We start from the raw sequence: 21,083 nt of genomic DNA, 5'->3' as shown, positions 1-21,083 counted from the left end.
CTTAAAATAATACTAAAAAGAGATATTAAAAGAGAATGTAATTTTGCTTAGGGCCCCCAAACTGTCAGGGGAAGCCCTACTCCTGATGCAGGTGGATAACTGAAAGTCGTTCATGTGCCTCACTGAATCAGCTCTTACAGCAAAACCTGGCCAAAAAGAGAACTTTGTTTTTTTGAATGCTTACATCTCCCAGCTCTCAGAAGCATTCCCAGAACAGGTTAAACCCATACCTCATACTGTCTAAATTTGGGTACAAAACAGAAACCTGTGGGAGACAGCATAATCAGAACAACTCAAACAGAGGGAGACATTAATCCACCCTTTATCAACTGTTGGAGCCCAAAGCACAGGAATTAGGTCTGATACTGTTTCCATTATTGTTCTAGAGTTCCGTAAGAACACAAAAGAGGTAAATTTTGGTGTTAAACCTGGATAACAGGCCCCTCAAGCAATAAAAGACAGAGGGAGTGTCTAAAGGTGTTCAGGCAGATTAATGAAGTAATTCTTTGTTATCTGTTGGGTAAAAACAAGGGAAGATGGAGGACACGAGACAGAGAGAGAAGGAAGGAGAAAAGACATCTTTTCTCTCTGCATCGGACTTCAGCTCAAAATTGCAGTGGCAGCACATAAATCTCCAACTCGAATTGCTCGGAGTGGAGAAAGAAGATAATGAAAAGAAATGAGTGCTAGTCACAGACATGGCTGGCCTCTCTGTTAATCCACTGAAATAGACTGCAGAACACAACATCTAGCAGGAGCTCCCCACTCCCGCCCCAAACGTCACTCAATACGCTTTGTTTCCTGTTTGCGTTTCTGTGGTTTCGGGATATTATTTTAGCCTTTCATTCAGTCTTCACCGAGCAGCTGCTAATTGATATTGAGTGCAGTTCTGAACATTAATTCACGCTGGTTATTACAGGCAAAAGGCAACAGTCAGCTGTTACACACAGGAAAGCGGATTATGCCCGTAGCAGAAGCCAAAGTGTGCAACACGTTAATCGAGGCAAACTCCCAATTAGTCCCACACGGTGCCACAGAAAGACAACAGTAATGATGTGTTGCTAAACAGAGGGGTACGTGATTGGCAGGAAGAAGCAGCAACGGTATAAACAAAATTCACATTCCTGCCACCGCTGACATTGACAAGAAAGTACCAGTTCTATGGATTTCTCTAATGGGGGTATTGCAATTTTTGATTTTTATTTTTAAACAGCTTTCCATCCAAAACCACATCACATAATTTAGATGCCACTTAGAGCAATCTTTAAATCATAATTTGAATGAATATTAGTCTTCCGATACAGCTAAAAATCTCAGCCATTCCACATTAATATTTGCGACTGATGGGAGTTTCCTTTGATACTAAACCTATTTGGCAACACGTGCAAAAGAAAGAGTGTAGCATCTGAAACCTGTCCTCTCTACAAAATAATCATCACCCAGTATCATAAATATCAGTACTATCTCTTGTAAGCAAGAAACTGGAGCCGGTGTGCAGAATTGGGCCTGCCCTGTGATTCAGTAACACTGCGGTATTATAAGGAATAAAGAACATGAACAGAATATAGCACTGCACTGAGACTTGCACGCTGCTTATAAAATCAATATCGGTATTCATTTCAATAAAAAGCACAGCGGAGCATGTGATAAATTCAGCAGGGCTGCCTCTGTCATGGCTCTTAAGGGGATGTGTTCTGAGGCCGGGGTGGGTTACTGTAATGAATGTTTTAATCTACAGGAGACAGTAGAGATGACCACCCAAAGCCATGCTTTTATGATTTGTGAGGATTCTCTCCTAAAATGCATTTGGCTTCCGAGTTGCCCGTTCTCACCAGAGGCCCAGGCTCCTGATGCATAGCACAGGGGCCTAAGCTTGCTTTCCTCCAGCATGGGCAGTAATTGTTTTTAAAGCTGTTTGCGCTCAGTTGAGGGTAATTGCATAATTTCTGACAGGAGAGAAACTGCTGTTGACCTAAGGCGAAAGCATCCTTGTGGTAAAAGCATCGTAACTGATAGCTCACAGACTCAAATCAATACAAATGTGTGTGTGTGTGTGTGTGTGTGTGTGTGTGGGAAGGTAGGACAGACAGAAAGAAATTGAGGAGAAAAAGAAACAAATAACAAAGCATTAGCCAACGTTCCACAGACCCAACAGGAAACAGCACCATCTCCAAATGTATGACAAAAAGGGAAAATTTAAAAAATGTTTAATTTTTAAAGGAACAGAATTTAATACTTGTCATTTAAGGGGTGTTCTGGATATGTGGAAAGTAAACTTTAATTACCAACCCAACAAGGCTTCACAAGAAATACGGGTTGTGAAATGTTGGCGCAGTATCCTATTTTACAGTGTTATATTGTATAGAAACAAACACTCCCAGGCCCCATGGAGGCATATCCACTGTAGTTCAAACACAGCAATACACTACAAGCTATCCCTACATTAGCTCATCCAGCCACCATCTTTCATTGCCATCTAAAATAACGACTAACACGAATGTAAAAAAATAAAATAAAAGAAGTAATGATCTTCACATTGACCCTGGTGACGTTCTGAAGCCGTTCACAGTTTGCAGGCAGAGCAGGTGTGTGCTGGAAATGCTCTGATTGAGGTATGTAAAGCGGGAATCCAGTCAAACCGACAAGTTCACTATGCAACCATATTGATGTTTTTTTTTTTCTTTCTCTGAGGCCAAGACTTCATTTTGCACAGGAAGGAATTATGAACCAGCTCCGCCCCCATCTCCCCTGCTCCGAGGCTGATAAGTTGGAGCGGCACTCATGAGAATGTGGCATTCACAGCGCAAACAAGCAGATTGGCATCTTTGGCCATGAGAAGCAGGGAAGCTATTGAGCAGGTGATGAATTGCCTCAATGGCTGACCTCGGGGTCTGAATGACTATGCGATTTCTGAGACACTTCCGTGTATATAACCACAATGTGAGGGGGCTATGTAACACAAGAATGACATCGAGAAGATACCGTATATACAATACCCTACAGGGACATATGCATTAAATAGGAAATGTGATGGTTGTACTGTAAATGTAAATACATTAAAACACAGATATGCTCATCATAGCCCTTCCCAGGACCCAAGCAAAGCTATGCTGCAAAAGATTGCGGCATGAGTGTAGTTGACACTTCAATTAAACAAACACCACCTCAAGCATTTCTCTGAGGGTGCTGGCTGTTATCTAGGGCTTTCCACATTTCAGGAACGGGGTGGGGAGGGCAGTTTGAGTGCTGGTCATTGTCTTGTTAAGGCACGGCCCATAGGGACTCACTTTCTGAAGCTGTAGACTCCCCTGTGGCCTCAGGCTGGGTTTGGACACAAAGCCCGAGGCGCTCACGCTGTAGCTTTTCAGATGGGCCTGGAGCTTTTCCCTGCGTCGCCTACAGGGGGCAGCGCAGAAAGATAAGGTTAGCCTGCCGCGTGTCCCACAGTTTGAAAGAAGACAGAGCCACTCAGAACACTCAGTGCTGTGCAGAGGAATATTTTACTTTAGCAATGCTCTCATGGATTAATTCCAAATGGCTGTAAATCATGGTTTGATTTGATTATCCCGTTGTGTGGCTGCTCAGTCACTCTCATCATTATATTGCAGGCAGTATGAAATTACCAGGGCATTAATCACAGCACCGCACCGAGGAAGCTGTTAGCGATACTCCACGATAACGCAGCCCTGGCAACCAACTTCTATGCTCTTCAGACAACAGTCCAATGTTCAAAAAATAATGCCCAGGTGAAAACAGAGAGAAATAAAATTTTTTCTTTTGGAGTACTGCATCATTGCCAATCAGGATATAATAATGCCTGTGCCAATTTGTTTCTCTTTCAGTGCATTCCCATCTTAAGCATTACATTAGCTGGCATGTTTCACACACTTGATCATTTTCAGAGCAGTAAAACATTGTATAATGATGCTAAATTATCTGCCCACCATCCTTGCCGGCGAGACAATGATGGGCAGTGAGTTACTTGGCTGCAGTTCTCCTCCCTTCCTGTAGGTGCCGATAAAACTTACTTGTTCCGGTAATAGAGTGCCATGCAAATAGTGCCAAGCAGACTGATTCCTATGGCAATGCAGGAGACTGACAGCACTTGTCTCTTGTATATCTCTTCACTCTCTGTTGACAGGGACAAGAAAAGGGAAAATGGATTATGAGAAGTCGAAAAAGTCAAAACATCTGGAAGGCATGCTATCTTCACGCACAAAGTTGATTTGACAAATTCACCAGACAAAATTCTTGACATTCTAAGTAAATGTTTTATGTTTTATTGTTGTTCTTTTTTTTTTTTTTAAACATGACATATTTTGGTTGTCATTTACTCAACTCTGCTGGTTGAAAAATAACAACAAATTGATTAAACTGAAAACAGAAGAGATGATGTGACCCCACAAAGATGACAGCTTGAGTTAAATGAAAGCATGTCACATGCTATTGAACTGAAGAGGGAGAAGGAGAAGAATCACATTCTCTCTCAACTGTATTTAGAACACAGCAAGACAACTGGTAAACAATGATAAACTAATTTCCACACACAGACACAAACAAATGCACACGCACGCACGCACGCACACATGCACACACACACACACACACAGATCTGATGGCAGACTCTGCTACACCCAACATTCACCCAGAGAAAAGAGCTCTGGCCTGGGGTTGAGTAGCTAAACAACTCCCAAGATCCCTGAATGGTCAGGCTTAGTCTCATTATGGGACACAGCATTAATATATTTATTTACTTATCTAATTCAAATCAATATAAAAGTCAAAGCATTTGAGAACTAATTACACCCCGTCCTTCCTACCCTTTGTTTCCATGGCCTGTTTTTTGAAGATGCTCTAATCAACCAAGCTATCCAATCTCCTCGTTAGCTGTAATTAGAGGATGTGAGGAGTCCCTGGAAAGTAGCCTGAAGAAAAATCAAGAGGTGTTGAGCATTTGAGCATTAACTCATGCAACCCTCAGGCCCTTATCACCTTTCATGCAGAAAAAGATTCCCCTTCCCTCTGATCTGTCTAAAGCCAGCCTCACCCTCATCTCCCAACAGTTCACCCTGCTGCTGGGATTCGTAGTTATAAGGACATTGCCTTTCGCGTAGTCTTTTATTTAAACACTACATATACCTACAATGGAGATATGCTGTTTGCATAAGTGTACAACCCCTGGCAACTGTAGATAGTGCAGGTGCAAAAATAAATAAATAAATAAATAAATAGAAAGCAAATAATTTCAACATAAAAACTTGTTTGTTAGAGCCAAGATGAATTGGTGAAAATCATTCCCAGCCACTGTTCAAGGTTGGTAGACACTTATCAAAGCAAACCAAAGCATGTGGTTCCATCAAATAATAATGTGAGGGGTTTGAATAATTTTGAGATTTCAATTTTATTGCTACAATATTTTCATGAAAACCTAATTTCACCTTAAAAAATTTCTGTTACAGCATGTGAGTTTTGAATAAAAAAGAACGACTGAAAATGAATGCATCATTTGTAAGCCAGCAAATTGTGAAATGTGTCTGATGAGGACGATAATGCAAGGCAGCACAGCCATACTTCAGAAAGTCTGGGGCAATCACACGTGGCACTAATAGTAGATGCACAAATACACAGGAGATAGGTATTACATAAATTAATTTATGCAAAAGCAACCATAATCCTTTCTAAATATGTGCTCATCTATTAAAATAGTCGAGTCTGGAATTAGATTTATGGCAGGGACAAGTGGAAGACGATGATGGAGTGAGATAAAGCATAAATACTGTTCATTACCTCATAACTCTTATTTTTCATAATAACTGAATAACGATGCATAATTACACAGGTAGTTACAGCCCCAGCACCTGGGTAAAAATGCCCACTTCATATGAAGTGAGAACTCACTGACATCCGAGATTTACTGCATCTGCCACAGCCAAACCCAGACACGCACGTAGATATGCACACACACGCTCGTACTCTGAATCCTGCTGTGTAATGCTGATTCAACTTCCAACACTTCCATCAAACCATTATATGGTTATATTGCATTATATGGCTTTAAAGCATCACATATTTGGAACACCCTGCCTGCAGACTTGAGAGACCTGACAAACATTGGCACATTCACCCGAAATTAAAAAATTTGGTTATTGGGTAATCAACAATGTCAACATGATATCTAAATATGCTGTCAGTATCTTAAAATTTGTTTATATGTGTATACTATGTATATGTATGTGTGGATATGTGTGTATATATGTATGTATATGTATGTATATGTATATGTGTATATATGTATGTGTATATATATGTATATTTGTGTATATGTATGTATATATGTGTATATATGTATGTATGTATATTATGGCTGTTAAGTCACTACTAAACTGCATGTGTGTTGTGTAATATTTTGGAGTATTTGCATGTCATCATGTGATGCATCGTTTTATGCTTTTTTATGCTTTAATACCTCTGTATGTGCTTGTTTTATGCTGTATATGCTTGCCTTATGTGCTCCATTGTTCCTTTGCATGTGCATGTGCCTGCTTCTGCGTTGCTCATGCCTGCTTCTGTGTTGCTCATGCCTGCTTGCAAGCTCCGTGTGTCTGTTTTTATGCACTTTTAATGTACTATGGCTTCTAGTCTGGTCTGCTTCTTATTAACGTGTTAACATCAGCCTGCCCAGGGACAACAGATGGAAATGAGCGATCTAGCTAAATCTGGCACGTTTACATCACATAATAGTGATGTTGATCAATGTGTATTGTCCCTGTCAAATAAATAAATAAAAAAATAAAATTATATGGACTGGACACCATTTTGGATCGGCAGGTCAGAGACTGATGTCACAATCACATGATCAAGGACTGGGTACTTCCTGTAAAAACCTGTAGGATTTTAGTTTAGATGTTTGTTTGTTTAATAAATTCTATTTTATTAAACCTTGTCATTGGTCTGATTATTATTTGGATAAATGCTTGAGCCTACCACCTCAAAGAATCTACACTTGTTGTTACATCACTGGTAATTATTTTAATTTTTAATATTGAAATTCAATCATGATTTAATAATGAATTTTATGACACTGATTAATTAAGAGACTAATTATACTTTTATACCATTTGATCACCGCATGAGGTAATAATCTATTTATACCTCCCGCATTCTTTGGTGCCTGCTCGTGTGGATTGTTAAAATGGACACGTTTTAATTATCTGTCCTCACTGTTTTACAATTCGTAGTGTTTTCCCCTACACCATATTTGTTACAGACATGCTTTGACAGTCTTTACAGTCCAGGTTATTTTGCTTTCAAATAAAATAAATAATAAAAAAAACAGAACCCTGTTTGCAGTTTCAGAGAACCGACTCTAACAGAACCAGAACCCTGTTTGCAGTTTCAGAGAACTGACTCTAACAGAACCAGAACCCTGTTTTCAGAGGACCGACTCCTGCATTTTGTGGACTTCCAGAACTAAGGCCAAATAAACAGAAAGCAAAGTATAGTGCTTTGAGGAAGGATCCCTTCTTTGTCCGAGAGTCTCTCCTCTTGGCGATGGGATTCTCAGCTTGCCGTGCTGGCAAAGCGCTTCACCTTGCAGATAACAGTGATTGAACTGAATAGCTGCTGAAAGCTGCATCAATTCCCTCTAGCCCCGAGCATTTCGCAGCCACATCAAAGAAGCTCTCATCCACCTCCCACAAACACACATGCACACACACGTATACGTGGACAAATGCACACACACATACATACACATGCACATCACACACACATACACACACACACACACACACACACACGCATAGACATGCAAATCACACACACACATACACATGCGCAAATCACACACACAAACACACACAGGAGAATAGGCTGGAAGGCACAGAGTTTTCAAATATAATGTAGTAACACAGCAATGCCAGTTGTGGGAGGTAATATCATGGAATTGAAAAAAATAAAATAAAATAAAAGAAACCGGGATGTATTTCCATACAGCAAAATAAAACAATGCACTAAAGGGCTTACAAAGGCAGGAACGGTCCTGAAAAATATACAATGTAAAAATGTTTAAAAATTACTTTTTTTCATTCTCACATTCTCTCATTTTGCCGTTCTCTTTCTGAGTGAGGTTTTGGGGGATGTAAATCACTGTAAATGACTGATTTCTGAGCAATCAATTCCATGGGGACTCTGAGTTTGAGTCATAAAACCAAAAGTATGGATGTGTGTGTGCGTGTGTATGCATGTGTGTGTGTGCGTGTGTCTGTGTTTGGGGGTGGGCAGAAGGGAAGGATGGGGTTGGTTGTTGGAGTAGGCAGGGTAGGGGGACTGGAAGGAAAGAGACAATAAGGGTGGGGTTAGTCCATGAGCCAGACCCCCAAATTTGGGCCACTGGTACCACCTGGAGGGACGATGTCTCATAGTGATTTTTTTGAAGGTCTATGTCCCTAGTGTTGGAAAATGTGTGGTGTACCCTAATACAGATTTAGAGGTCAAAGGTCAGTTGATTTAGAATCTTGGAAATGTGTCTAGTCGATAGGTGTGACTGTCAGCTTTCCAATGATATATGGTTTGATGGTATTTTGTATCTGTTAGCTTGTTTTATACTGGCTATATGTGTGAAATGGCTTAAAATATGAACAAAAAATAAAGGATGGAGGGATGAAAAAAGGAGTGACAGCACATAGGAAGCTAACATTGCTGCAATGCTATCACACATTTTCCAACACTAGGGACATAGACCAAAAAAATCACTATGAGACATCGTCCCTCCAAATGGCACCGACCGACCCCCCTGGCTCATGGACTAGGTGGAAAGGAGGTGGATCCTAAGAGACAAGTGCCTGAAAATATTCTGGAGAATTCTGTCAGAAGCAATTCCTCCACTGATCCTGCCATGTTCCAGAATGTGGCGGATAGTTGCAATGTTCCATTTTTACAGAGAACGTGAGGGAAAACATTCTTTGATTCCAAAAACAGCACAGAATACCAACCTTTTTAATATCCATGTCACAGAGTAAATAATATTTTTTTTTAAACTCATCTTGCATGTGACTGAGAGGTATAAATTGCTGAACTTATTAAGTACCTAAACTAATTATACAGTGAAGTTGTATTGCTGTTCTAATGCAAATAATAGCAAAGATCTTCAGGGAGTGGGATAAACGCAGATATTTTTAAACACTGCAAAGAAAGACATGTGAAGACATTTTGAGAAACTTGAGATATTTTTACACTCAAAGTAAGCCAGACAATGGCTCAGCCAGCAAAAGGCTCACAGCAGCAATAGCTGAAGCCAGGGCCCTATTGGCATGGTTTTGAGTGATGTAAATAACGGCCAGGAGCCCTCAGCAGCAAGACACAACTGGCCTCAGCATACCTGCTGGCTAGTATTTCTTGGGCTATCCCGTCAATGCACCGGGCGGTTACAGCTAGCAGTTTGCAATCAGTGGGAGCCGAACGTCTTGTCTGTGTTCTAGACATTAGTGTTCTGCGTAATCTACTGCACCTCAACCTCATCCTCTGAGGTGCTCCCCATTCCGTCTTCTGCCAGTTTGTAAAGAGTTGGGTGCTGTGCGCCAAAGCTCAAGTACTTCCTAAGACTAGGAACATATTTTGACTGGAGCTACAGTAACATTAGCTGTGGGCACAGAAAAGATGTCATGCACTGAGCTTATGAAAACACAGTGCTAAAAATCCATCCCTCCACCTCCCAAAAAAGAAACTGCAGGCAATCACCATGTCCACTTTAAACAAACTCAACACTGTTTCTCTCTTTCCAGCTGAAAATAAGGGGTGACCCCTAGGCTGCTCAATGCTAGGAGAAACACAGCATGCTAACTGATCATTAGTTCACAGAAGGGTAATCTTCAGATACTGTGCCTCCCTGCTGCGGGTCCTGCTATGTGTGGTGGATTGGGAGGTTGGGGTGGGGGACTCTCTTTCTCTGTGCAATATAAACCCCCACTGTCACTGACATGGCTTATGTGCTGGGATGCTGTTAGTTACCTTGCCAACCACACAACTCTCTCCCTCAGTCTCCTACCATTCTGCTCCCAGTGTTACCAAGGATACTAGAGAACATTAGCATTCCGAGGTGAGTACCAGGCATGAGAGAACGTAAGAGGACGAAAACGATTAAAAATATTACTTTGTTTCTTGCGTTCTATTGCCCTCCCAGCCCCCATTTTCTTTTAGTGCACTGTTTGGATTATTTGGTCCTTCTGTAGACCAGAGGTCAAAGGCACTTAGCCATTTTAAGGTCAAATTCAATTAAATCAAAACAAGAGTTTATCCAATTTGATCAAGATTTTATTCATAAGGATCACCATTAAGCTGATAAGGATCAAGCTTGTGCTAATAAGAAGTGAAAATCCAAAAATACAGGAAAAGCTGCGGTCTGAGATTTGATGAGGGTAGAGGTGGGAGTTTTTTAACAGGCAAGTTAGCATCTGTACTAAGAATCTTTTTGCCCATTTGTACAGTACACACTGTTTCTATAAGATGCGTAAAATTACTCAGCTGAAAAACATAAAAGGTATTATGTATATAAAACATAAAACTGTATTATGCAGTATTTTAGGGATAAAGTAATTAACTAATGTAATTAATGTAATTCATTTTTCAGAGGTTGTGAAACCTCATTCGTTGTACGTTTCACAATTAGACAATGTCTCTCAAATACAGACAGACAGACAGACACATGCACACACACTCAAGTGACAGCACAGCTGAATGTGGGTGTGTTGAGTTTCAGTCTCTTCATTTGTAAGAACTACATATGGAAGTGCAAATTAGAATCAGTCGCTTACCCATGAATTCGATGCCCAGGTGATCTGCTGCTCCAGCAATCAAGGGGGAGGTAGGAACCATACGAGGGGGAAGAAGAGTGAGAGAGAGAGAGGGAAACATTAAACACAATTTAGACAGACAGCTCACACAGCATACACTGGTATGTGTTATTTATGACATTGGTAATATCTCGCTGGCTGGCCGTTTAGCCTGGATATTGAAGGCCTGGGACACATCAGTGGCATTATGGCCAGGAATCTGCTGTACTGGGACACAGTCAGCCCATCACAGGTGGTGGATGAGGTTTACAGCAGCTCAGCCTGAGTTACCTGTGTTTCGCTGTGTTGGGTTTCTCCCACTGTCAACAGAGGTGCTCACAGGCTACCGACCAGCTACTGTTAGTGAGAGACAGGCCTTCCTTTGAAATAATTAATAAATCTAGAAAACCACAGTCTGACATGAAATGTAAATATTTTGATATGTAATAGCCTTTTTTGCTAAATAAACATTTGGAGATACGTTTTCAAATCAATACTGGATGTATATTTCATTCCAGGTTAGCATTCATATAACATTCTGGTCATATAAAGCAGAACAACGTGACAATACCAATGGACAGTTAACCAAACCAAACCCAGCACTGATTAGCGTACCTGAAGATATTTAAATTTTATTATTGGGCTTCCATATTTGAAGATACTTCAGGCTAGATTTTAATAAGGGGTGGCAACAGTACATACAATGGCTCATTAAATGGATCTTGGATTGAGAAAACCTGGGAACCCCTGCTGCAGGGATCCTCTACGGTCGAATCTGGTTCAAAAGCACAGTAAGGAAGGGGGGTTCAAGGCCTTAATAAGTTAAAGAGTTAAAGGGAGAATTGATAAGAGGCTAAACTAATGATCTGGTGTCGCAATGCTATCATGTACCCACATCAAAAACTCATTTTATTCTGATTACAAAGTCATCATCCAGGTGAGGAATGTCTTTTATTTTTACTGTGCTAGTCAGTCTCTCATGCTAGAGCAGAGGGAAAAAGATTCATTTTTTGAGGTTTCTTGGAAAGGGGATTCACTGCTGGGGTTCATGGTAAGTGCCCTGGCGAAACATATCTCTCTATAAACCCCTTTCCCTGTCTGTAAGAGTCCCTTTTGTCTACTGATCTTCATTGTGGCTTGATAGAGTTGTTTATCTGGGGAAATGGCCATTAATGTGATAAAATGCTGGATTTAAACCCATCAGGACACAAGGCTTTTGTCTTTTTTTAAAGGTTTTCAAGCAAAGCCAAGTAAGGAAATGACTACAGCGGGCAATGTCAGTAAATGGCCCTGACCGAAGAGAGTAGCGGATTGGGCTGTATTGAGTGCTCAGATGAAAAATGTGACTTTTTTCATGTGATTTTCTTTTGAAAAGGCACAACGAACCCATAAGACTCCCCTTAGCAACGACTGTGCACTTCTGTAGACATAGCTTATTTGCTCCCCTCTCTACCTGATCCAGGGCTAATTGATTTGTGCTGTGGAGCGCTGGCAAGTCATAAGCATCATGATTTAATCTGTTTTTTGGAGTAATGTCAAGCTATCGTTTCCGGCAGGCAGTTGGAAGAGGAAACAAACCACCCGACCACTCTTTTCGCTGCTGAAACAGCACAACAGGAGATAAATAGATAAACAAATGAAGAGATAGATTGTGAGAAGTGAAACTGTGCGTGTGTGAGAGAGCGTGTGTGTGAGTGCATGTGTCTGTGCGTGTACGTGTGTGTGTGTGAGTATGTGTGTCACTGAGTTTCATTACCAATGTTTTATCTCTCTTGCTCCATTGGACCAAGTGGTTATGAATGCTTATAGAGCATACATGAGGCATATGCCACACTTTACAAGAACTTACAAGGACCAATGGCATGGATGAATTAGCCAGGGAAGCTGCATTCTTAGCAGGCTAATTCTTCCATTTTGCATAAAAACTGCTGGTTACATAGCTTTGTCACACGCATAATAAGAAATGATCTCTGAGTACATTGTCCAAAGCTAGACTAGATCTTTTGCTTATTGCATCGTAAACTCAACCGTCAACTGTATTGCCACTTCTCGCCAGAGCCCAGGACAGAAATAAAGCTGACTGAGGTGTCAGCTGATAAAACGAACCTGGTGAGCCTGACAAGGATGTCCAATCTAAATGACAGATTTCATCCCTTTCATCCAAGTCGCTCTCAATTTATCTTGCACTTTGCCTCCCTTCTCTTTTTCTCTTTCTCTCCCTCTTCGCGCCCCACACCCCCCCTCCCTCCCTCCCAGCAGATGTTGAGGTGCAGCAATGTCCTTCAGTGTACTAATGCCCAGAGGCAGGTCTGTCCTTGGCAGCCTTACTCCGCGTTTCCCTCCATTTCCCTCCTGTTGTGTCTGCAGCGGTTGTCATGGAGACCAGGTGCGTAAGAGAGACAATGCACACCTTGTCCTGTCACACGCTCTGACTCCCACTCCTCATCCCTGGAGAGAAGAATTTCTCCAAAAAAATAAAAAATAAAAATAATAAAATGGCTTGGAACGGCAGCCCTGTAACCAGGCACCTCAGGTATTTATGGGGCAGCTGCTGTGTCAAAGCAGGGCAGGGCTTACTTATGGGACATTTGACTTATGGGACATTTGGGAAACCGCAAAGGCTAATCAGCAGCGACACACTCTTACACAATTAATTGCATCCCCTTCACCCCCCCCCCCCCACACCTTCACTAATCACCACCAACCCACTTTCACACTCTTACTCATCAATATTCCTTGCACTGTCTGACATAGCCATACCCTCTCTCTAAATACTAGCCACACCATCTCACACACTGAAACATCTTTTTCATATACTATTGGTGTAAATATACTAATTGTTCGTACTAATTATGAACATCACTTGTGCCATAACCACAAGACATGCAGTCACAGTCAGTCATCACAGAAAACAGCACTCACATATTCAACGGCAGCTACTGTATGCTCTCTCAAGCAACATCACTTACTGCTACCTTCTTTGGCAATGCAAATGTCTAATTCTGTCATGCCACTAAAGCACAATGAATTGAACTGAATTGAAATTAACAGAACTGAATTGAATTGTGCTGTTCTTACAGCAAAGAAAACGCGACTAATGGACGGGAACTATTTATATTAGACTTCAGTCTGTGCGGGGCTACAAATGAGTGTCGAACACCCCCCCCCCCTCTGTATTCCACAGCAAGGGAATGTATGTGTGTGTGTGTGTGTGTGTTTTGCAAGTGCATGTGCACGAGCTGTGTTACAGCTGTCTAATTATTCATCATGCCCGTCACGCCCTCCCACAGCTCTCTGTCAGTTCCACCAAGGCCTGGCTACAGTAATTACATCACATGCACACACATGCATGCACACACACACAGACATTAAAGCTCCACTATCTCCAGCAGTGTTCAGTTTTAAATCTGGCTGTTATCCTTTATTTTTCTCTCTATATGGACTAAATCATCATAAACTCAGCTTACTAGCTTGAACCAAAGTAAATTAGTGAGTGAGATCATGCAGGGTTGAGTCCAAATAGTGACACGGGGCTGAGTCAGTACAGGCACACAGGGCTGAGTCAGTACAGGCTCACAGGGCTGAGTCAGTACAGGCACACAGGGCTGAGTCAGTACAGTCACGCAGGGCTGAGTCAGTACAGGCTCACAGGGCTGAGTCAGTACAGGCTCACAGGGCTGAGTCAGTACAGGCACACAGGGCTGAGTCAGTACAGGCTCACAGGGCTGAGTCAGTACAGGCTCACAGGGATGAGTCAGTACAGGCTCACAGGGCTGAGTCAGTTCAGGCTCACAGGGCCGAGTCAGTACAGTCACGCAGGGCTGAGTCAGTACAGGCTCACAGGGCTGTGCAGATTCACATTGGCTACTCAGCATGTGCTGCTATTGGGTGTAAAGCACATACTGCCAGTTATCAAAGCTCCACGGTTATTTAAGGATTTTGTGTCCAAGCCTCAATACATCCGTGATGCGTGTTTGTCTGACAGAACTATTTTCCTACTCAAAACTTAGCTTTTAAAGGAAACTGAATTCATTGACATCCTTTTGATCCATAATACCAGTGATCTCACCATGGCCAGCAGACAGGGTACCATCCCTTTTACTGTGTGTTGTGTTGAAGGTGTTTTTTTTTTTTTTGGTGCTGAGTAGTGTGTCACAGCATGTCTGCTGACGTCGGTGAGTGTGCTTCAGATGCGGAGAGTAGGGCCTCGATCAGTCAGACAGATGGCAGCGTGCTCGCGCTTCACTTTCAGACATATGCCACAGACTTCCCTCACAGCCGCCCAAAGCCATCTCCTGAGGTAATAACGGGAACAGAAATCCATTTATTTTTTAATAAATAATCGCCCCTCTGACAGAACCCCTCCTATTTATTTTGCTCCTATGCGCTGGTCCGCAGTCTCAGGCCCCGGCACTAGAAGGATCATCAGCAAAATATCCAGTCAACAGAGCATAGCAAATAGCCAATTAACAGGCCAGAATCTGATGAGGTCATCTTAACGGAAAGAACACCATCTGTTAACAATAACAATGTTATATTAGGTGGTTTGATGTAGCCACCGTATGGGGAAGAAATAAGAGTGGCGGTCTTAATGTCATTGTAAAAATAAGTTGTACACTACAGCGCAGGTGTAAACGTTCATGTGATGATACTCCTGAGATATAAAGACATATTTCAGTAGAAAAAGGACATGCCTAAAGGCTTTAAATCAGATATTTTACTTTGTCCCTGTCCCTTTGTCACTGTTCCCATGAAGATACATACATCCACACACACACACACACACACACACACAGTGAGCATTCTGATAACTACAACCACACTTTCACACCTGCATAAAACACATATACACACACTGCAAACGTAGACAACCACATTAAATATACGCATATTGGCACACACCTCATGCATAATTAACAAGCACACAACCACAAACACATGCACACCAACTGTACACATGTGACCGCAACCACCTTCACACGTGTCTACACACACACACATAACTGCAAACACAGACACAAATGCGCACATACACACACACACACACACGCACGCACGCACGCACGCACACACGCACACACGCACACATACAGAAATTTCAAAACCCTGTGTTTTCTTCCTGCTCAGAGTAAAGCATAGGACTCTGATAATTTAAATTGCAATCACATCTATCTCGAGGTAATGCTTTAGAGTCCAATGCTCAGTCCGACTCATCTGTTTCCAGAATCCATGCTTTCCTGTATAGGGAGTGGGATATTGATGTTTAATTCAAACCAAGTGTGTACTCTTACCCTGCTTTTTTCATTCCAAAACGGCACAGAAAACAGGCATTAGAGGGCTCCTCAGCACTAGCTGATGCCAGTTACCTTTGGAAGAATTGTCTCTCTCTAATGATGTCATCATTTAAAAAAAGAAAATTCTAGGTCTGGGTAGCAAAATGCAGCTGACTAGAGAGGTGAAAGCTGCAGCTGAGTTTAAGCCTGTTTCCTGCTTCTTGTCTGCTTTCATATGTGTATTTTTAAATGCAGAGAGTACTGTTTTGTCTGTCTACAGAACACAGCATGGAATTGCATCAAGGTCACCCAAGGTCAAAGGCATTCACAATGCCCTGCAAAATGCACATTTGAAGAATGTATTTGTTTATACCAAACAAGGATTTATCATTACATTCTCAAGACCAGCACAGGGCCTCATCACAAATACTCTGCAAACCAGCCTTCAATGCCCTACCAACACAAGCATGAAGTCCCCAACTCCCTCCAAAAAAAAGAAACTTTAGTCACTGCTCAAACACAGGTATTCAATACAGCCCCTCCTTATTTGGCTGTACAGTCAGAGGACTTACAATAAGCCTTCATAGTTTCTTTATCAAAGGAAAATATAATTTCCCTTTCAATGTTTCAAATATGCACTGACTGATCCACACAGCTCCGATTAAAAAAAAAAAAACCCAAGAATAATCACAGCCCAGCACTAATAATCCAGATTAAAAAATCTAGTTAACACTCCCAAATCCCCTAACCACAGGTGTTATTAAGATGTACAGCTCTTATTAAACATGCACCTTGCTCTTTTGTGTCTCTGTACCCACAAAAGTCATGTAAAGGCCAGTAAATTTCAAAGTGAGCAAGTTACCGGTGGAGCTATTTGGTGGAGCTATAGACCAGTGTGTGCATAAATCAGGCAGTCCCAGTGCAGTAAAGTACACCAGGCTGAAAATTTATATGAATATCAACCTCTGGCTTAGCAGCTGGAGTAATGGAAAAAGCTGATGGATGTTGGGTCTGTGTGATGGGGAAGGGAAGGGTCCTCCGTGAGGCTGACCTCAGAGCAGGGAAGTCACCCACGCAAGTGCAAACCTCCACATCCCAGAAGAAAAACATTTATAAATAAATATATTCTAGTAAAATGGATTGCCCCTCATAAACATCTCAGTCCTAAAATCAGCTATGTGTATGTTATAACATCGTAAAGCATCCATTTTCCTTCGGGAGGAATATATAAATATCAACATATCCCGTTCTGCACGGTTCCGCCTTCTGCATTCAGACGGCTTGGAACATGCTACATCTACAGTACGGCAGGCTGGAAATGAAAATCCCTCTGTTACAACTGTCAAATGAACAACAGCTCAAAAATGGCAGCCTACTTCTTTTTTTGTGTGTGAGTTTTTGAGATGCCATCGGTGTGAATGGTTATTTTTCTCTGCTCGGCAGGCTGTGGGACAAATACGGTGTAACGACTCACTCATTTGAAAATAAAGGTTTGCGGAACAGTGATGACAGAGCGTAGGGGGCCTGTGTAAAGCCCTCTTGCTTAACCCAGGAGAAAGGCAGCCTGCCCTGCACCTACATGGCCTGATACTCCTTGGGTGGAGGCCTGGGATGGAGAGTAAGACACCAGATCACCCTGCTGAGGAAAAGAATGCACCTGGGCTACCCCATTTTACCCCATTGCCCTCCAAATAATGTCTCCTCAGTCTCCTGGTGCTACAGTATGACATCCTACAGCATGTCCTCTGTACAGTAGTTGTCTGGGAATTCTTGAGTCACTCATCTGCAGTACGTGACTGGCCCGCTGTAGCTGGTGCTTCTTGAGAATACTTTCCAGATACCAGATTCTTGATAATACCAGATTCACCCATGCATACCACTGCGCAGCTGCTTCCGCACATTTATAAACGTGTCTGCCACTCCCTGTTCGGTGAGGATCTTCCACAGGGCTTCATGTAGCACCATGTCAAACTCTTTAGTTGATGGAAGATGTCAATGAACACAACGTACAGGCCAATGTTCTGCTCTAAACACTTCCCTTGGAACTCTCGAGCCAGAAACACCAAATCGATAGTTCCTCTCTTGCTTCTGAAATCGCACTGGGGCAATTCCACGGTAACTGATGATGTTACAAATGCAGGACATTAGCAAAGTCCAATACAGATACAAAATAGAGCCTGATACAGCAATATCCCCTGGTGGTTATAAAAGCTACATGTAAGGAAGTGAGGACTAATGGGATATTCACACTGACTGGTCCTTTTCTCAAGCAATGGGCAAGATCTTGAGCATAACCGATGTTACACAAAAATGACACAAAACACCTGGGTACATTGTTATACTCGGATACATCAGGTCCCTGTAAAATCAGGAAGATTATTTTTTTATGTGATACTATGATTGAGTTTCATTATAAAACATCAGGTCTCCAAAATCAATAGGTTTCTTCCTCTTGGGAACAAGTGTGTGTGTGGAATGAATGCGTACAGAAAATTTCATGGTCATTTGGCCATTACTTCTCCAGATATGTCACAGATGACCAGACAAACGAACAGATGGACGTAATTAGACAAAAATAAACACAACATGTTTGATCTGTTTTACTAAGCCCTAAAAAAACAGAAATCTTTTTTTTTTACCTGCATATATTAAATACCCAGTTAACAGGAACTATTCATACATGTTGCAGTGCGTACATTCTACAAGCTCTGCAGCAGTTTGCTTGTGCTAATGTGTAATGAGAAATACAGGTACAGACGAGAAACAAAATGTATTTATACACTCAAAGTTTGCTGAATTCTCAAAAAAAAATGCATCTCTGAATTTGTTTATTAAACATAATTTGCATAAAATGCATAAAACATACCTTTCCTTCTTCACTTACCAACACTGAAACTGTCTTGCACACTGATTTTGCATTCTATCAGAATGACAATCCCTGACTTCCTAAACAGAGAATGCATATTTTGTATGAGTCATGCATACAGTAAAAACACACAATGAAAATGACCGCTAGGAATTGATTGTACTGCCTTCTTGAGAAAAATATTGGGATCTTCAAAACCAGATGATTAAAATCAGAGTTTCATCAAAGTTTCAGTAATATGCAAGAAATTCCTGGTAACTGATATTACAGGTTGGTTGATGCTAAGGTAACTGATACAGCATATTTTGCTGAACCTATTTAACAAATTATAAATTTATGTTCACTTAATTCATGTTGTTTTTGGGAAAAACATCAAGTACCATCAAATATCTCTCAATGGATGTAATGTGAATGAAAATATATTTTAGTAACTGATATTACATCAGTAAGCATTAAATTACTATATATTGCTGTACTGTAACTCAGGTTGAAGGCCCATGCAACTTCTTTATGGTTTGATGCCCCCACAATGACAATGAACTGCACTGAACAGTACATATCAAAGCATAGAGACTGAATGTACAACATACAAAAATAATGCACACTGTAATCCCAGATTAGTTGACTTTACTAGAAAATTGTGTGGAACCCATCGCCTGAAACCATATAAGCTTTTACATTCGGTGAAACAAAAGTGGTTAAGTAGTATGTACTTAGAGTCTAAAGTGAATACAGTAGACATTTTAAGTTCAATACAATAAACATTAGTAAACACTGCTCAAAATCATTAGTTCACCTAAATTATTTCTGATCGTCAAGCTGCCACACCACCAAACTAATTGAAGCCAGGCCTGCACTCCTGACAGCAATGTAACAACCTGGTGAGGCTCAAACCCAGGTCTCCTGGGGGAGAGGCAGCTGCACTAACCGCTACACTAAAGATGAATTTGCCATTCGCGAAGCAGTTAGGCTGCCAATCGGGTGGACCGCAATGCTACAATCTTCTTTTCAAAAACGAAAACATAAATATATTTTAAAAATCGGTTAATGTTAGTGCATGCTGATTGACCCATTTTTACGTTATGGACCATTATTGTATTTTGGATTACAGTAAATGATGATGGCTGAAATATTTCATCAGCCATAAAAAAAAATCACACAAAACCTTTCGTAAATCTACAACAACATGCTGTATACAGCACCAACAGTACTGTTCAAAATAAAGTAATACTGCAGATAAAAACAAGTGAAATTCCTAGTAATACATTTAGTTCAGTTTAATCACTATTTTGATTATTTTAAGCTTATTGTATGCCACTGACTAACCTCTGTCTGTTGAGTTAGTGGTAACTTCTCACGCACCAATCAGAAGCCAGTACTAAGTGTTGGCAAAATTTTGAAGCCCTGCAGAAACGTATTACATTGAGTACTCTATGCCCAACATAATTACTGCATTGATTATTTCACCTGATTATTGCGAAACCATTTAATATGATTTAGTAATGGGAAGGATTTCCTCTAAAACATAAAATAATAAGTAATAATGACTTAATTGTTTACTCAAAGACACAATCTGGGTTTAAGGTGTAAAAATACACATTTTTATTAGCGTCTGTTTCCCTAAATGGATATTTAGATTAATCTAAACAATCCAAAAAAACTAAGAAAATAATCTTTCTATATATCAAAAAATACAAATAATTAACAATTTTAGCCAAAGTATATTGTTGCTGACTGCATCACAAATTCAACCATGAAGTGCACAGAGAGACCATGCTAGGTAGAGACCAGTACAGAAATAAAGTTGACTGAGGTGCCAACACATAAAACAAGGTATAGTGAGCCTGACATAGGTGTCTTGATTACAGAGGGGCCACCACCTTGGACCTCCATAGAAAGGTATCTAAATAAATGATAGATACAATCATGAGCATCTTATTACTAACACTAGATTAGGGGGGAGTATACTATGCAGTTTCTCTCTTCCTGGAGGAGAGCAAGTTCTTTTGGTGGTGGGGAGGGGTGTTACAGCCATTCCTGGCCAGACCTTATTTGGGCAAACTGAAGGAATTGTGGAGCGTGGAAGGCTTGTTTAGGATTGTATTTAAGGGAAGA

General features: G+C 41.1%; 1 protein-coding gene across 2 annotated transcripts in view; it reads right to left on the bottom strand.

Annotated features, from left to right (window-relative positions):
• The window catches only part of LOC118218058 (pro-neuregulin-3, membrane-bound isoform), a 353,663-nt gene that overhangs the window by 17,752 nt on the left and 314,828 nt on the right, over positions 1-21,083 (bottom strand). For both annotated transcript variants that reach the window (XM_035400435.1, XM_035400436.1), the window contains 3 exons: positions 10,812-10,838; positions 4,029-4,131; positions 3,288-3,396 (listed from right to left, as the gene is read on the bottom strand). In XM_035400435.1, the coding sequence (XP_035256326.1) occupies positions 3,288-3,396; positions 4,029-4,131; positions 10,812-10,838 (239 nt within the window). The remainder of the gene's footprint in view (positions 1-3,287; positions 3,397-4,028; positions 4,132-10,811; positions 10,839-21,083) is intronic.

The sequence above is a fragment of the Anguilla anguilla genome, chromosome 18 (assembly GCF_013347855.1).
Source record: "Anguilla anguilla isolate fAngAng1 chromosome 18, fAngAng1.pri, whole genome shotgun sequence".
Taxonomy (NCBI): Eukaryota; Metazoa; Chordata; class Actinopteri; order Anguilliformes; family Anguillidae; genus Anguilla; species Anguilla anguilla.
Note: the sequence above shows the minus strand (reverse complement) of the source record. Positions and strands in the feature narration are given on the sequence as shown.